Source organism: Poecile atricapillus, chromosome Z (assembly GCF_030490865.1).
Source record: "Poecile atricapillus isolate bPoeAtr1 chromosome Z, bPoeAtr1.hap1, whole genome shotgun sequence".
Lineage (NCBI taxonomy): Eukaryota > Metazoa > Chordata > Aves > Passeriformes > Paridae > Poecile > Poecile atricapillus.
Window position 1 is genome coordinate 129,027,787 of NC_081289.1, and position 26,383 is coordinate 129,054,169.

A 26,383-nucleotide genomic window follows, 5' to 3' on the forward strand; every position below is an offset into this window, starting at 1 on the left:
TTTCAGCTACAGCTTCTGAATAGATGTTGCTTATGGAACAGTTCGAGCTGTCTGAGAGCAACTGCCTATGCTTATCCAAAGTGACTCCCACAGAAACAGGAGCAAGGAAAAGAAACTGCATGGACTACATGTTTGAGATTAAAGACTCTGCCAGAGTGGGTAATTAAACTTGAGAAGGCATGTTTTTCTTACCAACTAGTAATTCTTCAGTAGCACATTCAGTCTGGTTTGCATTAATCTAGTGGATAGACTGTTTCTACACAGCAGCTATCCACGGCATACCTGGTACCACACTCTGCAGCAGGGACCTTTCCCCTGATAAGCTTGCTTCACAGATCCTGTACAACGATGTGAGCAAACAAGGTTTTCCCAAGACTTTCTAAAGTTCTGCAAAACTCCTTCTATATTTCTTACAATTATATGAAATGAAATCTACCCTTGGTAGATAAACACTGAGAGATTTGACACAGCAAATGAATCAGCAGCACCTTCTTGCCTGCAACATTTCTCTAAGCAAAGCAAAATGAAAAATACTGAATGTGGCAGCACTCTGCCAGGATGGCACTGGGGGACACTGACAATTATCATCTTGCAAGTGCTGTTTCACATCACTGTTCACATGCTTGCAACCAGTAATTGCCTGAGAAATGGAACTGCTTTTTGTGGCTCTTTCCCCAGTCACCTTCTGGGGTGGAGGTGATGGGTATGGCAGCCTCCTGTGGGATGGCGCCAGCCAAGTGCCCCTCAAGGACAGCAAAGGAACTAAATGTCTCTGGCAACTTTTACCTGAGGGCTAGTGACTAAAAATTGAAGGGAGGATACTCTTAAAACATTTCACCATCTTAATTTTTAATTAAAGAACGGACTCGTTTTTTTCTTCCAAAGAGAAGATCTTAAAAAATAGCATAGGGTATAACAGAAATACAGGCACCTTAACTCATTACAAATAAAACTTTGTACTGCCTCACCCAGCTCTACAATTTTTTATGTATTTATGTGACATTCCTCTGGTGTAGCATTATTTTCTCCATACAAAAGTAGTTGTTAATGCCAGTTAAAATGCTCAAGGAAGAAAAGATGAAATTCAAAATTCATGATTTTATGAAGATTTCATGCTCCTTGGAAATACCTTTTAAAACCAAAAGCAGTACCACTCTTCATTTCAAATGACAACGTCATATTCCCCAAAACAGGAGACGGTTTTGATTAAAATTGCAGGATAGAGCTTTTTGACAGGCAACTTCAAAATTCTGTTTTTAGATTCAGTTGTAAATGAGCACAGGAGGGGAATACTCTGGGCTGAACACTTCTGGTTTGATGGAGGGATATAATTTCAACTCACTGAGCCTGATATTCTTCCCAGTGGAGTCAAGCAAAAAAAATCCCATTGATTTCAAAGTGGGGCCTTAGTTTTAAAAGGAGTTGCCAATTGGCAAGTCTATCAGTGTCAGTACAGGAGATGCCTTTTAACTTTAGAAAATTAAGAGTTTTACTGTACCTACAAGTAATTTGTATTTAAATTAACTCAGGGCATGCCTGAGCTTTGCTGCCAACTGCATGAGTCTGAAGTATACCAAAATTACATTACTTACATATATTACACAATTTACTTTTCTATGTATAACCCATACTCTACTGCACTGTGTTACATTGAGAAATTACTGAATTATAAAGCAGCATCTCAAGCCTTAGGACATGCCAGAAGTTAGCCCATGTGGCTAATACAGCTGTCCTGTGAATATACATGCAAAACGTGCTCCAGTGACATGATCACTCTATGACTCATCTGAGAAGGCCTTTATCGTTCCATTCATGGAATGAAGAGTACCCGATTAGAATCCTTGCTACTCTACATGTGGCCCCACCCCTAATTTCCTAAATAATACTCACACCTCATTCTGAAGGCTAAATACTAATTTTCTCAGGAGGGATTTGTTTTTTAATAAATCAATATCTGAAAATTAATTTCAAGGAGTTTATACTTATATTTGCCATATTCCAACAATATAATCTGGGTATACTACTCCTCTTTTGCTGCAAAAGGATTACAAATATTATCCAATTTGTGTTTGTCTAACTAAAGAAATGAATACCTGATTATTTTTTTCCAGACAACTTTGCATTTTGAAGTATTTCCTTTTTCCAAAGCAGAATATGCATAACCTTCAGTAAAAATTTGTGAATTCCCAGCATTTTATTCAGCGTAAATCCTGAGTTTAAAAGCAAGCCTACACACAATGGAGAGCATATGAATGATTTATCTCACATGGCTTATATTGCATAGAGCCTGGATAGACACAGGGACAGAGCTGAGTTCTCTGGACACTATTCTGCAGGCTGACAGCCACCCATACCTGATCTTCACTCTGCTGGTCTTTCTCACTGTGCAGAGTACAACTGATGCTGCAAAAGAAATAGGGATTAGCCAGACAACAATCACCCTGAAAGACCTTAAGCTGATTAGGACAATGCTTTATATATGTGCACTTAATCAGACAGGGAAAGAGTACAAAAAGTTCTTTGACCATGTCTCATGAGGTATCTTGATATACTAGTTACTACAGGCAGCTTTAATTCTGAAATATTTTCTAATTTTTCTATTTTTTTACTGAATTATTAATCATAGTATTCCTTAATATAAGAGGTTTTTATGTGCACAATCTCCTAAATTCCTGTCCTCTTCCCAAGAAAAAAGCACATGACAGAACACATGAGGCCACATCGACACCCACTGTGCTGCCTGACTGTGACTGAATTATGGCATCTCATTCAGCTCTGAAATCTACAGCTCTTCAACAGTCTTCAACTGCCCACAAGACCATCAAACAAAGAAAGTAACTTACAATGATGAAAACGAGACGTTGCTGTCCTCACCACCAGCAGAACTAAAGTTGTCCATTTTCTGCCTGCTCATGATGGCTATTTACAAACAGCAAAAGGCCTCGAATGCTTAGGAAGCCCAAGGTATTAATTAGGCACTGCAGGAACAGGCTTTTGTAGTCACAGGGCTTTCTTTCCTCACCATTTTCTTACCTTCCTGTTTCTCTTCAACTATCTCTGACATCCACCTTGTTGTAGCTGCCCGGCACAACATCAAACTTGTGTTCCAGGCTGCTGCTCCTCTTCTCCCATGGCAAAGCCTAAAGAGTTGGCAGCACCTATCGGCAGCTTTTTTTGCACAGCTGGTGGTCTGAGAGGTTCAGCCCCCTCTGAAAAAGAATTGCAGACAAAGCCTCACTTAGCAGCAGCTAGCTGACTAAGGTTAGAATCAAAATTGCCTGAAGCAAAGGGGAGTTACAGAAAATGTATCCTGAGCACAGCAGGACCCAGAGAAATTTTAGTTTCTTGGAAATAGATAAATAGATGGACAAATTTTCACAGGCTGTGCAGAAAGCACATCTAAGGTTGTAAAAGGTAATGAGTCTGTCAAATGTCAAGTTCTTTCTCCGAAGTATGAGAGATCTAAAGATTTCCAGTCAAATTGTTTACAGAATTTAAAAAGAAAAACTCCCCTTTCAATTTTTTTTACTAACTCTTTTTAAGAAATAGCTGAAAAAATCTCACTGAAGCTTCCCAGAGGAATTCAGGTTGCAGCAGACAACCAGCATGGAAGAGGCTAGCTGGGATGATGAAGGTCTGGCAAAATAATCAGGCACTGCCAACCAGACCTTGTAATTCATCAAAAAGATACCTGTGCCTCTCCAAGTAATGTAGGTATTTTCAGTGCAGGCAGTTGATTAAAGGTTTTAAAACCAAGCCAATTTTATTTGCAATGTATTCTTGCTTTTTTTTTCCAGGTTCTGCTAGTGCTTTTCTTGCATGTTTTATGACCCCTTTAAGCTGGGTCTTACAACACAACAATAAATTAAGTATACCATGCAACTGGACCCTGAAAGAAGGTAGCAAGAATGTAGAGAACATGCACAAATCATAGGGGTAACTCTTCTGCAAGTATCACAAAAGAAAAGGGATAGGAATCAAACATCTAGTAATTTTAATATGCTGCTAATTTCTGCCTATAAACACTACATTTTGAATAGAAATATTATTCACACTCCACTTGCTGGTGGTTCTTTGTGGATATATTACTCTGATGGGTTCATTCCAGTTTTCACAGGACTCGACACTTAAACAAAAACCAATACCTCAGTGGATCTTGCAGATATCAATCCCCAACAAGCATACTAGATTCTTCCTACTTATCAACACAAAAACTGTGATGCATAGAAAACAAATTACATGAATTACATGAAACAAAAGTGGTTTTGATACAGAGCAAATTTGCTTTCTTTCACTTTTATTTATTTATTTAAATTGTTAGATTACCTTTGGTGCTTCCATAGTCCCACACAATACACATTCACATTACTGTAGAGTACGCTTGGATGCCAGACCACACCACTCATTAGTGAGTCAATCATAAGTGGTCAGCGTCGTACCTGGTCCAAATACAATTAATACTGTAGCTCTTGTATAGTGCAGCGAGCATTAATGGAGTTCAGGCTCCCAACATCATAGACTTCTAGAATATGCTGAACTGGAAGACACTTCTCAGGATTATCAAGTCCAACTACTTACCCTGAGGAAACTGGCTGCTAACAGGAATCCCCGAGTCACACCCAAGAGCATTATCCAAACTCCTCTTGAACTCTCTCAGGCTTGGTGCTTGGACCACTTCCCTCAGAAGCCAGTTTCAGTGCCCAAACACCCACTGGGTGAAGAACTTTTTCCTAATATCCAACCCAAACCTTCCCTGACACAACCTCAGGCCATTCCCTTGAGTCCTGTCACACAGAGATGAGATCAGTGCCTGCCCCTCCTCTTCCCCTCATGAGGATGTCGAAGAACACAGCAAAGTCTCCCCTCAATCTCCATTTCTCCAGGCTGAACAGACCAAGTGACCTCAGCTGCTCTTTATACGGCTTCCCCTCAAGCTCCTTCACCATCTTTTTTACCCTCCTTTGGATGCTAAAAGTTAATAAGTTCATTATACTGTGGCACCCAGAACTGCCCCCAGCACTCAAGGTGAGGCTGCCCCAGAACAGAGCAGAGCAGAGCAGAGCAGAGCAGAGCAGGACAATCCCCTCCCTTGCCCAGCTGGTGATGCTGTCCCTGATGCTCCCAGGACACACTTGGCCCTCCTGGCTGCCAGGGCACTGCTGCCTCATGTTCAACTTGAACCCCAGGGCCCTTTCCATGGCACTGCTCTCCAGCCTCTCATTCCCCAGTCTGTCTGTACAGCCAGGGCTGCCAGGGCTGCCCCATCCAGGTGCAGAACTTGGCACCAGCCCTTGTGGAACTTCATATGGTTGATGGTTGCCCATCCCTCAGATTTGTGGCATCTGTGGGGCTTCTCTGCCTTTAAGGGAGTTCACAGTCACTTCCAACTTAGTCTCATCATCAAACTTACCCCTTTGAGTTCTGTGTCCAAGTGATTTATGAAGACAATGAAGTGCACAGGGCCTAAGATCGAGCTCTGTGGAACTGATAGAGCTCTGTGGACCAGTCACCAGCTTGATGCAACACCCTTTACTGTAACTCCTTGTGCTCCACCCATCAGCCAGTTCAACTTCAACTGTGTAATGACTGAGGAAAATAGGAAAATGCTAACAGAGACGTAGACTTGAACCTTTCTGTTCTGTGCAACGATTTAAACCAGCATTCCAATCAAGATTTTCTGGTGCATCCAATTTAACCAATTACTACACCTTCTTTTCCTGACCCCAAATAAATTCACAAATGAGAAAGCAAGGTGAAGGCCATGACAGTTTATTAGGGAAAACTGTACCTGTCTGATTAATGTCGTATGAATACATATCACAGCTTAATTTCCTCCCAGACATGAACATGTCATTAATACTAACCTCCTAAAACACTTCAACTGAACCAAGATCAGTATCTGAACAGGTCTTTATACCCCCATGTGAAATCAGTTTGATTGCAGTCTGATCTAATTACTGTAAAGACATTTACTAAAACAGTATCTGGCTTAAGCAAACATTAGCCATGGAACTCAGCTCCAACCTAGCTCATCCCTCCGTCACATAATTAAATGACATATGGGAAAGCAGGAGAACTTCTGGGAAGAGCTGTTGGGGAAGTGGTGAGTTTTGAATGTAGAATGAGACACAATGAGGAAGGTAAAGAGCAAGTCAGCCCTATGACTGTGGTCCTTTTATGGTCAATCCTGTTTGCAGAATTGTTTCAAAAGGCTGGAAATTGAGTCCTTCCTCACTGATTGTCCTTTCTTTTACAAATTATTACTTGCTTTCCCCTCTTCATGATTCTGTATTTTACTGCTTTAGTTATGTACTAGAAACCCCACCAAACACAGCTTGTGCAAAACAGCCATCTCCAAACATTTGGGGATGAATCTTAGAATCAAAACTACATTCTTACATGTTACTCCTCTAAAACAGAGGTGTGGGGTTAAACAGAAACTCACATGATCATGTGAAAAAAATGCACATTTCTGCTGCATAGGTGAGGAATGATTTGTACTTAACTGAAACTGGTGCTCAACTTCCTTTTCCAGGCTTTCACTTGTTTAAGCTATTTTTGATTAATTTAATTAAACAAAAAATTAAACATTTTGCTTCCTCACAAAGCTTTGTTATTTTTTTAGGAGAAAAAAGATAGGATAAACAAAAACTGTCTTTCATACTGACCTATAAGAAGGAAACCAATAAGTAAGAAATACCTTCAGACTTAATTCAAGGGAAATAACCTCTTCAAAAGATAGTGTTTACATATATATAAATGCACCCTGCTTGTCAAAAATATTCATACAAAATTAAGACAATTGTTAATTCTTGAGCATTACAAACATAAAAATACCACCTGTTTTCCAAGTCAGTTCAGCCAAGACTTCAGATCATTTATACTACTGAAAATCCCCAAAAACTTTTAACTTAGTAAACTAATAAATCACAGTGGAGTTTCATCTCAGACAACCGGCAATGCAGATGCAAGTCTGAAGTTAAACTGAATCAGCAACTGAACAAAGAGCAAATAATTTGAAACTTAAAAAATATGTTGCAGCCACATAGCTTGCATTAATATCCCCTTGATATATGCATTTTTATTAGACTAGCTCTTCAAATTTCCACTTACAGTAATGCTGTATACAAAAAAAATCCCAAAAACCACCCCTCACTGTATTATTTATTTCAGAAAGGGAATTAAGTGGTGATTTTCTGTACATGTGTTTAACATCCTAGTACATATAACACATAGTCTCCATTTCCAGGGAAAGTGTGAATAAATTTAACTTTTCCCTTTTGAGCCAACATTTGTCATAAGAAAGTACTTGCTATGCAAATTGGATGGCAGCTGATTTTTTTCCAGTCAGTGTGAGGTTTCATCATCAGTTCCCATCATAGGCATCAACCCTTCATTCATTTAATCATAAAAATGTGACATACTAGAAAAGGAAAAATAGAGTCTAAAGGCACAGAATCACTTAGCTGCTCTAGTAGGAGTCTGTAAACAGAATCGTTTGAATTTAGGAAATCCAAATCTAGGAAAGTAAAAAGGCATCGAAGCAGGCTTTTATCTAGCCAACTTCTTTAAATACCCAAAGGGCTTTGAGGTCTATGAAGTATGCACTAAGATACCGTATTTCAAAAAGCAATAAGGCAAATAGTATACTCATTATTTCAAAAAAGTTACAATGGTGTAGGCATACACAGTATAACTTAGTTACAATGCATGGTACTGTTTCTACTACATAGCCCTATAACTGTTTCCTTTCTACATATTCCGAGATTAAACCCGGGTTCCAGGTGAACACAAACCCATCCTTGTACCGCCATCTACCACTGGCAACAGCTCTTCAGCAGCATTTGCTCTGCCGCCTGGGTCACATTCATGCTGAGTAAAGTCCACAAATCAGAGACTAAACACTGTCATACTTGTGAAGAGCTTCTTCTAGCTTTTGTGTCACTTTTTGAAAAAAGAGTATTTGCTGTTGCAAGAAATGCTGCATCTGTGATTTAAAGTCCCTCACACGAATTTTGTGGAAGTGATTAATTTCTGCAAGGGTTGCAAAAGAAATAATGTTACAACGTTCTTGAATGCCCTCAGCTTTTTGGAGCTCCATCTTCCCCTCTTCCACGTGCCGCTTACTCTCCTTTACTTTGGTAAGGGCTCCTGTGTAAAGAACAAAATGAAACAGTTGAACTGTGAGGACCATGTAAACTCAACTACTGAACTTTAACAGTGACTTAATAACAATTAGGATTTATATAAGGCTTATTCTCAGTGTATTTATAGGCGTGCATATACATATGTGTGAATGGAAAGGAATAAAACAAAAGCTTTTTAATGTAAGAAAAATCACAGACCAGTGGATCCTATGTAAAAAATAAAACTCAATACTTTTTTCAGACTTAAGCATGCAAAATTTACTAAAACATCCTATTTCATAGCCTTAAAAATCAGATGGTGTCCTTCAGAGAGTAAGTAATCATTATACCAGTAGAAGAGTAACTGAAAGCATAAGAAAACTAGTCAGATCAGTTTAAGCCTTCATAAATACAAGAAAAAATAACCTTGTTAAGAACTGGACTATGTAAAATATCCCTTTTCCTAATCCTGCTGAAACGTCAAAAACATATCTTAATACACAAAATCTTGTCAATAAAAGTTTTTGCTTTTATACCAGAGATACTCCAAAACTAATTATTAATTAATAGAGAATCGAAAAGCTTAACTCAAAGTCACAGGTGCCCAGGTAGACCTTACGCTTAAGCAGTGTTGTAAAAGGTAGTAGAAAAGCAGAGTTACATAACTGACAATCTTCCCTCTCCAAATAGCTAATTAAGGCACACACATCCTACAAAAGGAAAGTAGCATCCAAAACAGACCTACCCAAACAAATCCAAGATACACCAATATATATCTTAAGACTTTCATATTACTGGACTCAATTACCCACAGAGCAACTTCTTTGTCTTAATTATTACATACTTATTTTATTCATATAACTAAACCAAATCAGAAAAAGTACAGCTTTTATCATCTCACTAGATTCTTGTTCCTTTAAATATTTGTAACATTGTAACTCTCCTTTCCGATTACACCTCTGACATGTGACTACAGCCTGCTGGCCTGAAGGCCAAGGGCAGTGTCTGTCTCTGGGGGCTTTGAGGAAGAGGCAGTATTCCACACCTTCCTGGCTCCCATGGAATAACAGTGGGATGGCCAAGAACTTAGCACTGACTGCTTTTGCTGATTGACCTTATCATCTCCAGCCTGGCCCCAAAAACACCACTGAAAAACCTTTTCGACATGCAGTCATGCCAGCAGTGACACTGCCAGATCTGTATGTTGTCATCTAAGGAATAAATAATCTGTGAGGGTTTAATCTGAAAAATATTTAATCCCTTCTCCTACAAAAAACCACTTATTTCAACAAATGTAGGCTTAGCAAAAATTTTTCTATGCTCTGCGGGCACGACAGGAATCCATGCACAGCTGTGAAAAAACTGAAATTTGGGACTTACTGGAAGCCAGATGTAGCTTTAAATAAACATGACAACTCTTCAGTTGTGATGTGGGAAACAGCCTTAGATGTTATTTCTAAAATGACCAAACTGGAAAAAAAATACTGAAATTCACAGCACCAGCAGCTGAAAGCATAATTAAGTTCCAGAGCATGTATGATCTTCAGATTATTTTACATCAATAAAAAGCATACATTACCAAACAAGACTGACCTCCAGACTAGATTTATTATGCAAATTTTTGCTATTAAAAATAAAAAATATAAAGAAAAATAAAAACTATAAAGAAAAATAAAAAGAAAAATATTTATATTTAGTGGAGCAGTCCAGTGGGAAAAGTATGGTACAATCATTAACACTCCTCTATTAATGCATATGGATCATACTTGTCGTGTAGTGGAATTTCCTTTAAAACCTGGACAGACTATAAGCAGATGTCAGCACTATATGACAGCTCATACATACATATGTGGAAGTATAAAGCTATACTTTTATATTTCTTGGGGTTATTTTTGAAATGTCTTTAAATGAAGCTTTTAGTTATTAGTAATATAATTAATCTTCAAATAACTACATGGTGGGGAAATTTTATCTTATTTTAGGACAATCAAAGAATTCTTCCTAAACACAGAGGAAAAAAAAAAAAGCCCAACCCACATGCTTTACTCTAGGAAGAAATTAATTATTAGTTTTAAAATGACATTTTAAAGCTGTTCAGCATCCACTGAAGTTTGCAAGACTTAGTTTAGCAAATCCAAGTAAAAAAGTTACTAGTTTTCATGGCTTTGAAAGCATCTTAAGTAACAAAAAACTCTCAAATTTTCTCCAAACACCTTTCCATACTCTACACTTCTTGTATTGTAATCTATGTGAGCTGGAACAGATTTACTTATGTGGAAGGTTCAATGATTCATCCTATAGTGAACATAGGATAAGGAATTTGGGACTGGAGAGCAACCTCTTGTGTACATCCCTCTTGAAGAGAAGAGTCTTGTGGAGAGATGCACCACTAGGTGATAGTAGCCTGTACAGACTCCCAGCTCGCCACTCTGGACCTGCTGCATCCCAGGCTGCACACCATGAACTCCTCCAACTCCATGCTCACTAGTCAATCCATCACACTCAGCGCCTAATCCAGCACCTCACAGCCCCTTCTGCCACCCTTATGGGACACGGGGGTGAGCAAGGCCTACCGGTCTAGAAGTACGTATGCAGAAATTTCTCCTGGTTTCTGGTTTTAATTATGTGAATACCTAGTATTGGTTTGGACAATCAAAAAAAGCAAGATGTATTAAAAAAAAATAAAAAAAAAAAAGAAGGCTGAATCACAGGAGTCCAAGAAAAGGCTAGAATGCATTTTAGTTAAAAGGAACATTAGGAGCCACCTCCCAGTGCTCAAGGAAGCCTACTGCAGAGTACATGCCTGGGATAAATATACACCAGCACGCTGTTCCCAGAGGGATGGAATACATAAAAATAAATTCTTGAGCTTTTTTTAGACCCAGATGTACAAATTCTGTTCAATCTTGCTCATGCATTTAAAGACCTTCTGTCAGGAGTCATTTTCCAGTGATCAGGACTAGCTTCCAAACAAGCAAAGAAGGCCTGGATTAAAAATGATGCAAAAAACTGTGCAACATCTACTCCTGTTCTTAAAGGTGGGGAAAAGTTTATATGAATGCTGTTTGTCATTGCCCAAAGGCTTAAAGTAAACAGGCTGTGGTGTTCACTGTGGCTAAGGGTTTAAAAGTGAATCAGATTTCAGTCCTTATTTTGAAATAAGAGATTAGACAACACAAGATGATATAAACACACTTAGCAAGGGACATTTGTGCTAGCAAAATTTGTGCTAGCGTATTGTGCTAGAAGCCAAGAAAACAGGGACAATGTAGAGTTCCCGACAGGAAAAAATAATTTCAAGCCATAAAACACAGTGCAGTAATAGCAACTTAAATGGGTGCTGAGAAGTTATGAGGAAAAAAATAATTGTATTGAGACAGTATGATACTCATGCAAACATGAAATTACTATGAGGTAGAAGAGTTATATACATTCAGGAAAAAAATATCCTGAACCTAAACACTAATTGAAAGCACTTAGGTTTGGGTCAAACAAACTATTTTCACATTATTCCAGTAAGAGTATTTTGAGATTGTGAGAAGTATCAACTAAGGATGGGTTACATACACTCAATCTCCCTCCACACAGGAAGTACTCGTGTACTCCATGATAATGTGTATGCGTCTCCAAGTCCAAATGCAGCCTGCATTGTGGCCAGAAGGCAGAAGTTTAGGGGTTCCTCTCTTGCAGACTGCAATCCAGACTTCTTTTCACTCAACTCCTTAGTCTCCCTAGGAAGGCAGGCCCTGTGACTGCCAGCACATGCAATCAGAAGCCAAAAGCAATGATACCTGCTAATGATGTGCCATCTTCCCCTTTCCACCTCTTTTCAAAACACCCAAACATCAGCTCTTGAGTGCTGCATGCAACAGCCAGAAGTGAAACATCAGCTGTGTCTGAAGCTGCTAATCCACACAAAGAATTCTTCAGGGCAGGAACCTTTTTTTTTGCTCTCTATTTGCACACTGTTTACTACAATGACATCTGTTTCATGGCAGGGCCTGCTCCATTCTTAAAAATCACAAACAGAACATTGCTGTAGCAGCAGCAATTTAACTGTGTACAGCAATGCTGCATGTGGATGAAACACAAAGAAGCATCAGTTCAACGCTGCTGAATACAGCACCTGAAGCAGTGGTAAGCACTTGTTGATCACTGGGATCTGAAATTCACAGTCAGTCAGAAGAATCCATTAAATCCAACTTGAAAACTCACCCAGATTGTAAACCCAGCAGGTTAATTTTTTATATCCTATGACTGTAATGCCTTTATCATTGCAGCTATTAAAGTATCTCTTTCACTTTGGTGATGAATTATAATTAAACAGAGCAAACACGTTCTTTTGCAATCGCTCAGCACTTGTACCTCAGAAATCTTGGGCAAATAAAATTATCCATGCAATAAATATTTCATCTTTCTACTATCAGCAAGCTACAAAATAACATTTAGCGCACCACTTACTAGAAGGTAAAACAATATTCATGTGTCCAGAGTATTAAATACTCTAATAGGATGCATGATGTGTCCTTCATCAAAACAACTCCCTTTGCATTACTTTTATTACAAGAAATCTAAGAAACCATCTCTAATGGAAAAGGAAAAGAAAACATACTCATGATGTTTCTTCCATAAAAACATGTAAAAACAGATAATGTAACTAGAAATATTTTCTTTTTCCCTCCTTAAAGATGAGATTATTTAACTACAGGTCTTTGCTTAAAGATTTGAAAAAGTGAACCCTGGGTAGCTCACATGCATGGAAACATTATTTCCAGTTCTGCAGAGCGCTGCCAGAGCAAGTAGGTCTACATGGCTGTCCCTCTTACTTCAGATCTAGCAAAGATGCTGTTACAAGATGTCTCAAATGACTAATCCAATAAAAGAATGCAAGTGGCCTGGGGAGAGAGATGATGCCTTAGCTTTATCAATGGCTTAGCTATGTGATCCAGGTCAGCCCTGGGTTACACAATCATTAGCTCCAACACAAGGGAAACTGCAGAAGCTTCCACTAGTGTCCTGGTTTCAGCTAAGCTAGAGTTAATTTCTTCTCAGTACTGTTACAGTGCTGTGTTTTGGATGCAGAATGAGAATGGTGTTGATAACATGCTGATGTTTGCGTTTTTGCTAAAGCGTGTTTATTCCAAGTCAAGGACTCTTTTTTCCTCCCCCAGTCTCATGTTCTGCCAGTGAGGAGGTGCACAGAGGAAAATTGTGAGGGAATACAGGTGGGCAGGTGATTGGAACTGACCAAAGGAATATTGCACATCACAGAAGTCATGCCCAGGATATAAGCTGGGGGGAGTTACCCAGCAGCACAGCAGATGTGGGTTCAGGAAGGGGCTCTAGTATTGGTCAGTGGGTGGTGAGCAATTGTATTCTGCATTTGTGCATTTCCTTTTTATTATTATTGTTTACCGTTATTATTGCATTTTACGTTAGTATCAATTATTAAACTGTTCTTAACATACAACTTTTACTTCAAGTCTCCCCATTCCACTGGGTTGGGGTGGGGGGAGAGAGAGAGGAAGGGGCTGAGCGAGCAGTTGTATGGTGCCTAATTTCCAGCTGTGCTCAAACCATGACAATGAGATAACACAGCGTGAAATTCAACTCTGAAAAAATCCTCAAACTTCTCCCTCTCGATTGAAAGTGAAATAGTTTGTAACAGAACAGAGATTTTGCTACACTGGCAGATTATTTTCTTAAGAATGCTCTGAGCGCTGATTAACAAAAGAAGCCTACACTGAGATTCTGCAAATTCTTTACATTTTCTAGCCAAGATTTATAATGGAAAGCAGTGCAATAGGAATTTGCCTGAAATTAAAACCAGAAGACTTCCTCAGTAGAGTTCAAAATAAAGTCACTTTTTAATCTACACAACTCAAGAGCTCACACACAAAACAGTGTTCGCTAGATATTTCAACTTTAATTAGCTGTAACCTCATCTGATTGTCTTAACTTATAAATTAATTTAATTTACACAAACCAAATTAACAATGGTGCTAGAGTGCGCAGTGTAAAAATATAAATTTTTCAAAACTACCACGGTTACTGATAGTTTAGCTAATGTCTTACTAATATTTTTTTAAGTTTTAAATAATATGATGATTAAGATCTGATTAGACTCGTTGAGCATACATCTGTCAGTATCTTGAATGCAGAGACTTTAAAACTTATCTTTTAATGTATTGCACACTAGCAGTCTTCTAAGCAAACAAATGACCTTATTTTAGACACTAAAGCATGTTTTAAACTGTGTTTGTGAATAGTTTTGATTTTACAAGCACCTACAGTGATGTCTGAAAAGAGGCCCAGGAATCATTTGACCGTAAAATCCAGTTAAACGATGTGTACAGCTGTTTGTTATCACAAATATAATATTTTGCATCACACCCTGAGAGGCAAATGCTACTAATGCTGGGTTTGCCCATTTCTAAGGCACTCTGTACTTTTTGGCACCCACATGTACCATTCAATAGAGTTTTTCTTTGGTGTGGTTTCAGCTGGCAGTGCAGACTAGGGGGACAGAAAAGAGTAAAACATAAACTAGGCTGGTCACCAGAAACACAGAACAATTGCCCATTAGAAAGTTAGTAATGTTTTTTAGGACCACACTTGAAAATTTAAGCAAATGGCATTTGCAGAAGTACCAAGATGAAACCTTTCAGTCATTTTTAGTACTTCTCATTAGTTTACATCTAACTGGGGCATCAAACAACCTTTTTGATACAGAACTCTGCTTTTCCAGAATTGGAGTTGGTCTATTACAGTTTGGTTGTCACAGGTTTTCTACACTATTTTTTCCCAATAAGGATGCTAGGAACAAGCATTTTATGTTAAAAAGATACTACAGACTTTTAACAGCTTTGGTAAATGCCCTGTTCATACTGCAGACTTCAAGATAACAACCATCAGAAATGATGCTGTTCATGGATCAAAGAAATTAATTTTCAGTTAGAAAAGGTTAACAATAAATGAGAAGAAATGTCTCCTCCTCCTCCTCAAAATGGATGTAAGCACTATTTCATTAAATGCTGTCTTCTTTCAGAATTTTTGTAAGATTCATGGGATGTGGATGGACAGGGGAAGACAGGTAACACTGTATATCAGCGTCCATACACTATTACTGAGAGAAGTAAGTATAAATGCAAGTTCCACTGACTCTTACATCACCGCTTTATTGGGGCACAGTGAAACACCTGCTTTTGGATGTTGTTTTCTGTTCAGGCTAAAAGGGAAGCAAATAATACAACTTATGGTGTTTGCTTGTCCATTATAACCTGCTTAGTTCCACCACTGTCCTAAGCTGAGCAAATAAAACATGTATAGCCAGTTTAACATAAATTCATATTAAAGGAGTCAAGATAAAAATGAAGTGCAGATATTGGTTTACTTTATCCTAGTATCCTTTAATTTCCCTCTCTTAGATTTCTGAATGCTGCAGTTTCTTTGTAAGAACAAAAAGAAGGGGAATTCCTGTTGCAGAAAAAGATATTCAAGGTAAGCCATCATTAATGCAACCAACTAAAATATGTTATATAACACAAAAGCAGAACACATGAAAATTATAGTACACTATACTCACATTATTTATAAGAAAAGCTTCTTTAGCATACTGCTAGCATATAAAGATTCAAAATCATAAAAATTCTAAAGAAAGTTAGAATAGTAAGTTGCTTTTTACCATGGGACAACAAGGCAATGTAAACTGAATCACAGGATGAACCTGCTTCTCACATTGTTAATGAATGAACTGCATATAAGCATAAAAAGGGTAGCTTAGTTCATTATGGTTCAACAGAGATTGTCCACCCATGATGTGTACCTACTAAAACAAGGGCCGAAGAAAAATCACACTTCTTCCTGTTCTGCTACAATAACAACCCGAAGTCACTGGCAAGAACTGAACAGATTTTTTGATGTTGGTAGGTTGTTTGGATTTTTTTTTTCCCATTTTATTTAACTCCTCATGGCTTTCATGAAAGATACAAACAAGACTGCATAAGAAAGCACATGCCATTTGTCTGCTCTAGTCTGATGATAAGGCTCATATTTGGGGACTCAGCCAAATGTAATTTCCTATTTTTTCACTTAAAATTTTCAAATTCTGTGCAATTTGAACCAGGCAATTTAAAATGTATAAGGTGCCAACTGGTTAAGTTTATACAGTCTGCACTTACTGACCTGGCATTTTAACTGCTCAAACAAAGTCTAACAATGAAATCATGGAAAGATGCTGGAAAGGCTGAATCATGTCCTTGTTTCAAAGGTGACTTACAAACTGAAAAAGTCAGTCAGTTTGTTTATTCCTGATAATGTGCTAACAAAGAATCGGAAGAGCTCTGGGAGCTTCTTTCCATTTTCAGTCTACCAATTCTTGTCTTCTGTGTTTGGATGGAAGCCCTATCAGCTAGACTAGGAGCACCCAGAGCTTCAGGAGAACCATCCCACTATATAGATTCTTCATATGTCTCTCAAAAGGCATTACTTTGTTTTTGAAATAGAATTACTTCCTCTTTCTACAATGTAATTCTTAATTCTTCAATGTCTACACTGTTCTGCTACTCCCTCGTTGCTCACAGGACCTTCCCAATAGACAAGGCCTTACTGCTTGTGGTGAGCACATAGTATGGAGCATTTTCTGTGATCTGACTAAAAATCTGATGAAAATTTATATTTTTTTTAATTTGCCAGTGCCTGTAGCCAAACCTAGAAGTGTCAGCTCCAATCAAAACTTCTTCTGTTAGGATGTAGACTGGACAGACTTTCTGGTGTGCAGTAATGCATACAGTCTCTTCCACAAAAAGAACAACTATAGTCTTCCTCTGACACCAGCAGGTTTTGAAAAAAAACCTGTGTTTTATCAGCCATGAAATGTCTTTCTGTTACTGAAGGTATATGATACCAGACAAGTTTCAAAAGGTAACAGGAAAAAGACCCATCACAACAGCATGAATCTCATTCCCCTAGAAAGCTACATATACTGTGGGGGAGTGGAAAAGAAAAAAATAATCATCCATTAAGAAGACCCATGCATCTTTCAGATAGACAGGGCATAGGAGTCCTTTTTTTCTCTTCCTGCTTAATTTTCTTCAAGTAAAGTCATTGCTCAATTTTAGTTGTTTACTCCTGTCCTCTGACTTCATACAAGCTAAAGCAGCTGTAATTTTATGCAGCTTCTAAATGAAAAGATTTTTTCACATTTTAGCTCCATTCCCTTAAGGCTACCTTCAAATATTGCAAGACAGTATTGGGTAATGCAACAGCAAGCAGACACTGTTACATCATCACTGTAACAGCTATGGGGAGGCTGACATGGCAGAAAAGAGAAGTCATCCAGGAGCAGTACATCCTTTCTCACCAAAGCTCTTACACAAATGAAGTGCCCATCTCTTTTTACTGCTGAAAAGGGTCATTGGGCTAGGATTACATGCCTAGCTCTTACCCAGCAGCTACCTGAGTTGAAGCCCATGCAAAGTGTATGCATCTGAGGGACAGACAACAAAAAAAAACCCATAAGGTGGATAAAAGGAAAAACAGTGATGAGAAAAACCACATCTGCACAACAAATCAAAGAGCTTAGGAAGTAAGCATGAGAGAAAAGCACTGCTTTTATACTATGATATAAAGTTTTAGGTGTCAATATTAACCAGTTTGATTTATTAATTAATTCAAATGCCACTTCTTCTCCCTGGGGGAAAGAGGGAAAAGGAAGGTAAAAATGTTAGAGAGTTCCAGGTTTCAGTGGTGTTTAGGTTTTCTGGTGCTTTAAAATTCAATGCATTTCTGCTTGGAGAGATTCTGTCACCTACAGTTTTGTAAGATATTCTAAAAACACAGCAAGTGCACTCTTTAAAGCCTATGTCTAGAATTAAGTTTGCTTCAGGTGAATCAGACCATTTGCTGTACTTTACTTTTCACAAACCATAACCAAGAAACAATAAGTCACTCAGGTATTTTTAAAAATAATTCTCTTAAATCCTGGCATGCAAAGGAAATAGAATTTCCTGTATTTCGGGAAATATTTAGACTGCTTTTACAGATATCTTTTGTAAAAACCATAACCAGAAGTTTGTGAAACATTAACATCATAACATTAAGAGAGAAGAAATCTGGAAAGCAGAGATGAAACAGCATGTTAATCCGTACTTCTTCCACTTTCATGAATCACAAAAAGCCAATTATAGTAATTCCTAAAACAAAACTTAAAGAAATCTGAAACTCCCCCAACTTCTCTACTCTCACTAAACAAATATGAAGACAAGAGAGCCAGACCAGGAGCTAGGACACTAGCATATGCTGTCTTCAATTCCCACAAGTGCATGAATTTTCTGAACCTGAACTTGCATGAGCCTGCAATGAGAACTTGTGTTGAAGATTACAGAAGTAGGAAGATTGCATCAAGTTGAGCGACACTTTAGCAATTAATATGTAGAAATTTATTTTACCAAGAATGCCTAGGGAATTTCCCTAAGTAGATCTTAAATGCATAAAAGGTATCATCCATTACAGATGGGAAGCTGCTTTGTTCTCAAAATTAAAAAAACTGAACCAGTATTTCTTGAAAGATACCAGTTCTGCAACAGAAAATTACAAAATGCAGCTTAGTTTTTTGAGCCTCTGGAACTTAATATCCCTCTTCTGCAAATGTTTTGCTGGAGGCTAAAAAAACCTGTGTATCTGTATATATACACTATAACAAGTGTATCTGTCTAATATGTACCTTCCTTTCCAAAAACCCACATACACGTCCAAGAATATTTTCATGCAAGTGCATTAGAAACATATACCTACAAGAGGTTGAGGTAGGTTATCTACCTCAGATTCATGAAAGTATTTGGGTGTTTAAAAGCTTGAGACACCATTCTGCCATTGTCTACTCTATCCATACACCATTATTTTCCCTAATCACTTAGTTTTCTAAACAAAAACCATAGAGCAACAAGCTGTTGTAAGGGATGTATGCCTTGGTACTGATATGTTCTATGCCAGCCTCAGTGGGACTTTCAAAACAAGTATTTCCTGGTGGAAATGTGGGGTTTCCAACTGGGCACGTTCTTTGCTGTAGGACAATCAAATGAATCATCACACCTGGACTGTACATCCTGTATATCATCTGTATATCATCACACCTGGACCTGGTGTATATGAAACCAACAAAGTTCTCAAAACATTGATCTGTTGATCTTTGACTGGCATGTGGTACAGAAATGTTCAAATACTTCCTCTGTCTCTAGTGTGGCAGGAACTTTAGCTCTTCCTTTCCATCAGAAAATTCCTTAAACACTAGGAACTCAAGATGAAAGAAAAGGCATCTTGTAAAAACTCCTGTTGAAGATATTGCCATTTCATAAAATATCAATACACAAATGACACAAATCATATCACATATTATGTCCCCAGCACAGAAGGCAGAAAGACCTGAATCCCAAAACAATTAAAAGCACAACAGTTAACACGTTTTTCTAGTAAGATGCAGACAAAGCAACAGCAAGGCTTACACGGATTTGGTTCATAATTCTAGAGAAAAAGACAAAGCCCACACAGAGGGAAACTTTTATCTCTGTGGCTCTTTTTGCATAAGTTGCAGAAAGTTTTTAAATAAAACCTCAGACATGCAGAGTTCTCAGTCCATAGCACAAAACACACTTAGAAATCACATTCAGCAGCTCTTCTGCTAATTGCAGTACAGCAAAAGCATAACAGGACAAGCCAGTTAAAAATACAGAATCACAGAATATGCCAAGTTGGAAGAAACCCACAGGTATCACTGAGTTCAACTCCTAGCCCTACGCAGGACATCCCAAGAGTCATACAAGATGCCTGAGGGTATTGTCCAAATGCTTCCTGAAATCTATGTGGCCTGGTGCTTGGACCACTTCCCTCAGGAGCCTGTTCTAGTGCCCAAAAACTGTAGAGAAGCTTTTCCTGATATCCAGCCTAAACCTCTCCTTATACAGCTTCAGGCCATTGCCTCGGGTCCTGTCACTGGTCACACTGAGATGAGATCAGTGCCTGCCCCTCCTCTTACCCTCACAAGGAAGCTGTAACTGCAGTGAGGTCTCCTCTCAGTCTCCCCTGGGCTGAACAGACCAGGTGACCTCAGCTGCTCCTCATATGGCTTCCTATCCAGAACCTTCAGCATCCTCATGGCCCTCCTTTGGATTCTCTCAAGTAGCTTAATGTCTTATATTGTGGCACCCAGAACTGCCCCCAGCACTCAAGGTGAGGCTGCCCCAGAGCAGAGCAGAGCAGAGCAGAGCAGAGCAGAGCAGAGCAGAGCAGAGCAGAGCAGAGCAGAGCAGAGCAGAGCAGGACAATCCCCTCCCTTGCCCAGCTGGTGATGCTGTCCCTGATGCTCCCAGGACACACTTGGCCCTCCTGGCTGCCAGGGCACTGCTGCCTCATGTTCAACTTGAACCCCAGAACCCCAGGGCCCTTTCCATGGCACTGCTCTCCAGCCTCTCATTCCCCAGTCTGTCTGTACAGCCAGGGCTGCCCCATCCAGGTGCAGAACTTGGCACCAGCCCTTGTGGAACTTCATACAGCTGGTGATTGCCCATCATCTGTTGGGGTCTCTCTGCAGGGCCTCTCTCCCTTTGAAGTCAGCAGTTCCTCTCAGATTTGTGTCATCTGGGAACTTCCTTAGTGTCCCTTCCAGCCCTGAGTCCAAGTCATGTGTGAAGATGTGAAAGAGCAGAGGGCCGAGGATGGAGCCCTGTGGAACTCCCCAGTGACAGGTGCCCAGTCTGATACCACCCCATCCACTGTAACCCTTTGTGCCTGACCCATGAGCCAGTTCTCACCCATCCCATAATGTGTTTATCCAGCTGTGAGCTGGGCATTTTGTCCAGAAGGATACAGAGAGCTAGTGATGAAAGCTTTACTGAAATACAGAAAGATCACATCAACTGGCTTCCCTTGATCAACTGCGTGGTTTAACCTTGTCATAAAAGAAAGACCCTATAAGCAGGACTTTGCTCTCATGAAGCTGTGCTGGATGTGACCAAAGACTGCATTATCTTTCAGGTGTTTTTCAACACCTCCCAGAATAATCTTTCCCATAACTTTACCAGGCACTGAAGTGAGACTGACAGCCCTGTGGAAGGGGTCCTCCTTCTCACCCGTTTTGAGAACACGGACAACATATGACAACTGACAACATATGTCAGCTGGGACCTTTCACGATTTCCAAGACTGCTCAAAAGTAATTGAGAAGAGTTTTGTAATGACATCACCCTGCTCTTTGAGGATTCTTGTATTAGTCCTATTAGGCCCCATAGATTTGCAGGGATCCAGCTTGAGCTGGGAGGGTTGACTGGGAGTTGATCATTCTAACACTCTTGTTCCTCCACCTTTATGTACAGACACAGGCATGTTTTGGTATAGCTGCCTTTGTTCTTCCATCCTTCTCAGGTCCAATATGATCTTGGGTTTTATCCAAAGTAAAAAAATCTATTTGCATTATGTAGCAGAAAGAAGAGCACTATTACTGATTTCAGGGTTCACAATTTTAAAGGCATGGCTATCTACTCAATGTATGAGTCAGGCTGCTGCATCTGCTGCTTATAAGGGCACTTCGGTGACATTTTACTGCTTAATGAGTTTGTACACTAGAAAATAAAACCCTTGAAGAAAGATATATCAGCTCTATTTTTCAGATGATTTCTTATCACAAACACAGTTTCATGGCTGTTGACTATACAAACAGATATTTGTATAGTCTATAGGGACAATATTATTTCTCAAAATTGGCAACAGTCCCAGACAGTAAATTTAAAAGAAAGCCTTTATTTTGCAAGGACACCAAACAGTTTGTATTTTCATCTGAAGTTTACAGACCGGAATTGAAAAGCTGTACCTTTTTAAAAGTACCTCTTAAGGTAAAATATGGAGTGCAAAACATGACTCTCAGTTTTCCTCTAGTTTGCAGTCATGTAACAGAAACAACAACAAACACACAACCCCCACAGCTCAGCTCCTGTCATGACCATGGACACTCAAGAGACACTCAAGGCTCTGCCATACTCCTGTGACTAGTATGTACCATGGATGATATTGTGAACACAGTGCTAGCTAGCTCAGGGATGCTGGAGCATTAATAGTTGCATTCTGGAGAGCTGGACATTTCTCCTGTCTGCTTCAGGACAGTGCTCTAGCCCAAAATCAGTTCTACATACCTTATGCTCATACACTGCTTTAGTTACTTACATGAACCTTCAGCAGCTCAGCAAGGTAAACTTAACCAGTAAGTGTAAATTCAAATAGAACTACAAAAGAAATAAGAATGGTTTCAGAACACATCTTATTATTCCCAATCCTCTCTTCAAAGGCTTGTCTCGAAAAATACTTCAGTGAAGACCTCCATATAACCTTAAAGCTTGAAGATGTATTATTTAAAGTCTGCTGGATTTTTCCATCTAATAAAAATATCCACCGCTTTATTTTTTCCAGAAGCTTACAGATAATCCTATTAGATGACAACTCACTTTAACATGCTCTGCTCCAAAGCATGAGGCATTGCCAAGGCCACTCATCTCTCCAAATCTAAAATATTTTAAAGCTGTTATCAAAACACAATACCACAGCAGCTAGCAAAGCAACTCCTCAAATGTTAACCTTCACACTTCCCCTTCTTCTTCAAAATAAAATTAAGTTTCCACTCACAGTTTTTGGTATTTGACAGCAGAATGGAAATGGGAGTTTGATGCATGCAATTTTCATGAAAAGCTTGTTTTCTTAAATAACAACAGATCATGCACTTTGTAGCAACTCTCCTTCCTCATACGCACCCAGCAACGCATACCTCTGGAAACCTGTCTTTTTGCTTTCTCAAAAAAACTTTACCAACCCTTTTTCTACCAAACTTAATATACTTTTCCAGATGCAAAAACTATGGAAATGTCATGTAAGGACAAAAAGACTGACTTGCCCTGGGTGACAAATCACTTTGGATGCAGGAAACTACTTATTAATCTCCAAAATAATTTTCTACAAAGCTCATACATTTTCTCAGATAACTTACAGATACCCATTTCTGCAGAGCATATGTGATGTTTCTTTTTCTCTTTTACTGCTCAAATGCCCACACCCTCTTGGGCTTTAAGATGAAAACTACAGGTATGGAAAAGAATTAATGGTGGACTTACCTACTTGCAATGGTAAAGAATGTATGACTATCAATAATTTAACATCACTATCTCCACATACACAGTACTACAAACTTCTGTTTATCTGAACAAGTGTCCTAAGTTGTACAGCAGATTTTTTTTCATTTTTGAATTTCTTTCTTTCTCATAAAGATCATAAAGTACCTTACAACTAGCAATCTGAACCAGGAAAGTGTGTTTCAGCTAGAAAGATGCTGAAAGGATAACAGGTGAGCAGCATCTGTTCATGACAATAAAGGCAAAGGTTGAACAACTCCAACTAAGAGCACTGTAGCTGACCAATACCCTTTCAAAGACAACACAAGAAGCTTAGCTGAACAAACATACCCCAGCAGCCTTAAACACCTCATCAGACTGATGCTACAAAACATACACCTCCACATGCATCTTGAACAGGGTGGTCAATCAGAGGAGTACCAGCATCCTCATATTACTTGATTACCTAACAGACCATAGATTTAAGATACCTTATGTACCCCAGAGTAATAGATGTTTCAATACCACTTGATTTCCAGGGTTTGTAAAACAAGCCAAATAATCTTTAATGTACAGGAAGTTTAGTTAGACCTGGTTGCTTTCAGAGATACGTGGTGAAACACAGCAACCTCTGACCAGCAAAACTCCTAATTATGTTTAGGCCTTTGGCACGAAACATCACTGATGTATTTTTTGTATTTCTAGTGAGAGCTTACCTGAGTAAACACAGGAAGATTGAACACAAGGCCAGCAAGCCAGACACAGGGCAAATTTAGCTCCTGGTTCCTGTATCGGGAACCAGGCTGCATACCACTAATGCATAAAACTTAAAGGATCTTACCTTTCTGCACATGGATGATGTCTGGAAAGTTGGCCAAGTGCCCCTGATACAGCGCTAACAAATCCATCACAGGATCTAGGTCCTGCCGAGGCTGATCTGCAAAGAGGTCCCCGATGGCATCATAGGCTTCTGCAGTGAAAGCTATGGCTTGGTTGAGGCCAGCTGAAAAGGCCTGCTGGTCCAGCTCAAATGCCTGACTGAGGCACTTGAAGGAGTGCCCCACCTTCTGGTACTCCTTCTTGAAACCAGTAACTTGTTTGCGGGCAAACTCGTTGGCTGTGTGATTAAGTTGCAGGGCACTCTCATCCATTTTCTTGGTGAAGGCTTTGAAGCCATCCACCTGGCTTTCCACCTCCTGCAAGTCCAGGCTGGCCCCAGGGCCTGTGGGGACACTGATGGTCAGAAAAAAGTTGGCACCCACCATCTCATCCTTCTCAGCCTTGCGCTTCCCCTGTTTCCAGGCCTTCTCATCCGTGCTGGGACAGGTGAGGAAGTGCTGGAAGGCATCACACTGAGCCAGCACGGGGTGGCTGCACATGTGGTCCATCCACCAGGCCAAGCCTTTGCGACGTTTGGAGATGAAGTCCTCCTCAAAGCGGCCAGTGGCTTGCTTCTCTGGCAAGTGGGGCACAGAGATGACAGGAAACTTCTCAGCCAGGCGCCCATAGAGCCAGTCAAAGTGCTTGTAGCGGCGGTGCACCTGCTGCCCAGTATGGCTGGGCACCAGCTTGTAGGCAATGTAACTCTTCATGCCCTTGAATTTGGTCTGTTTGGTGGGATCCTCGATGGAGCACTGGAAGGGGTACGGGTTCTCTTGCCACTCGGGGCCCCTGGAGCCCAGCACCACGCACAGCTTGTCCCCGTCCTTCACGAAGCCCGACGCCTCGCCAAGCACGAAGGCCTCTCCACCGGACTTGACGAAGGTGGAGAAGCGATTGAGATTGCGGCTCACAGTGGCCGAGCTCTTGGCGGCGCCACTGCCGCCGGGCGGGTGCGGGTGTCCCGGTGGGTGTCCCGCGCCGCGGGGCCCCAGGGACGGCTCGGAGCGGGTGGACAGGCGGTACCGACCCGGGGCGCCGCCGCCCGCCGCCTCATAGTCGGGATAGGAGCTGCCCAGGGCGCCCGGCTCGTCGGCCACCGTGGAGCTGTCGTCCCAGTCGTCGTCCCAGTCGTCATCACTGCCCTGGCTGGGCTGGTAGGAGCCGCCGTAGGGCGGGAAGGGATACCCGGCGGGGGGCGGCGGGAAGGGCTCGGCCGGAGGCTGCTGCGCCGCCGGTTTGAAGGCGGCGGGGGGCGGCAGCGGCTCGAATCCGCCGACGGGGACGTTTGCGTAGCGGGCGGGCGGCGGCGGCTCGGCGGCGGGGGCGCGGATCACCTGCACGTAAGAAGCCGGGAAGAGCCCGCGGTCTCCGCGGCTGTTGATGCCCTCCAGCCACCCCTCGATGTCCTGCTCGCTGCACAGGCTCAGCACTTCATGCTCCCGCAGCGAGATCTCACCCGGGTTCTCCGACCTGAAGTCGTACAACGCCCGCGCCCGCAGCGCCATCGCCGCCTGCCAAGGCGCTCCCAGCGCCGCCGCCCCTCACCGCGTCGCGCTGGCGGGACTGCAGCACCAGAGTGCCGCCGCCCTCGGGCTCCTCGTCTTGTCGGCGGCCTGCCCGGTGCCGCTCCCGGTGCCGCTCCCCGTGCCGGCGGCGGGCGCGGGGCCGGGCCGGGCCGTCCCACGTCGCCAGTTGCGCTAATCCAGAGCCGAGCGGCAGGGCGGAGCAGCCGAGCGCAGAGCGGCCGCCCCCATCGATGGCACACCCCTCACCCTCCCCCTACGCCCCCTGCCGGCCGCGGGGCCGGGGGCCGCTCTGAGGGCGCCCCCGGGCCCGATGTCTCTCGGCCCCGCAGGGCCTCCGCCGCTCGGTCGCCGCCGGCGCCTCCCGACCCCTGGAAGGCGCGTCAGCGCTTCCCGCGTCCGGCCGGGAAGCTTCCCGAGCCCCTCGGGTTTCCTCCCCGCTCTCGGTGCCGCCGCCGCGGGAGCTGCGCTACGCGGGTGCTGGGCGGCTGCCCTGGTGCTGCTGGCGCTCCTCCGGCTGCTTGCTGCGTCCAGACAAAAAGCATGTCAGGGTGCGTTTTGCTTGTGGATAACGCGTATTTTAGCCTTCCCGAAAAATGTAGTCATGGCACTGATGTTGGTTTTCTGTGGAACAGCGTCAGTCCGGTCGAGGTGCTGCTTTCGCTGCGTGGTTGTTTCCCCACCTGGTCCTCTGTTGTCTAGTCGT

At 41.3% G+C, this 26,383-nt stretch overlaps 1 protein-coding gene across 2 annotated transcripts; it reads right to left on the bottom strand.

Moving 5' to 3' along the window:
- Positions 1-5,758: 5,758 nt before the first annotated feature.
- Positions 5,759-25,859, bottom strand: SNX18 (sorting nexin 18). 2 transcript variants are annotated; one of them, XM_058827367.1, is made up of 3 exons: positions 24,114-25,859; positions 22,338-22,396; positions 8,040-8,151 (listed from the first exon to the last, which is right to left on the bottom strand). In XM_058827367.1, exons 1-2 carry the CDS (start codon positions 25,657-25,659, stop codon positions 22,368-22,370), a joined length of 1,575 nt encoding a protein of 524 aa, XP_058683350.1. In that variant the 5' UTR covers positions 25,660-25,859; the 3' UTR covers positions 8,040-8,151; positions 22,338-22,367. The 2 variants fall into 2 exon arrangements, with proteins under 2 accessions (XP_058683349.1, XP_058683350.1); XM_058827366.1 differs by lacking the exon at positions 22,338-22,396 and having other exon boundaries at positions 5,759-8,151.
- Between the last annotated feature and the right edge of the window lie 524 nt (positions 25,860-26,383).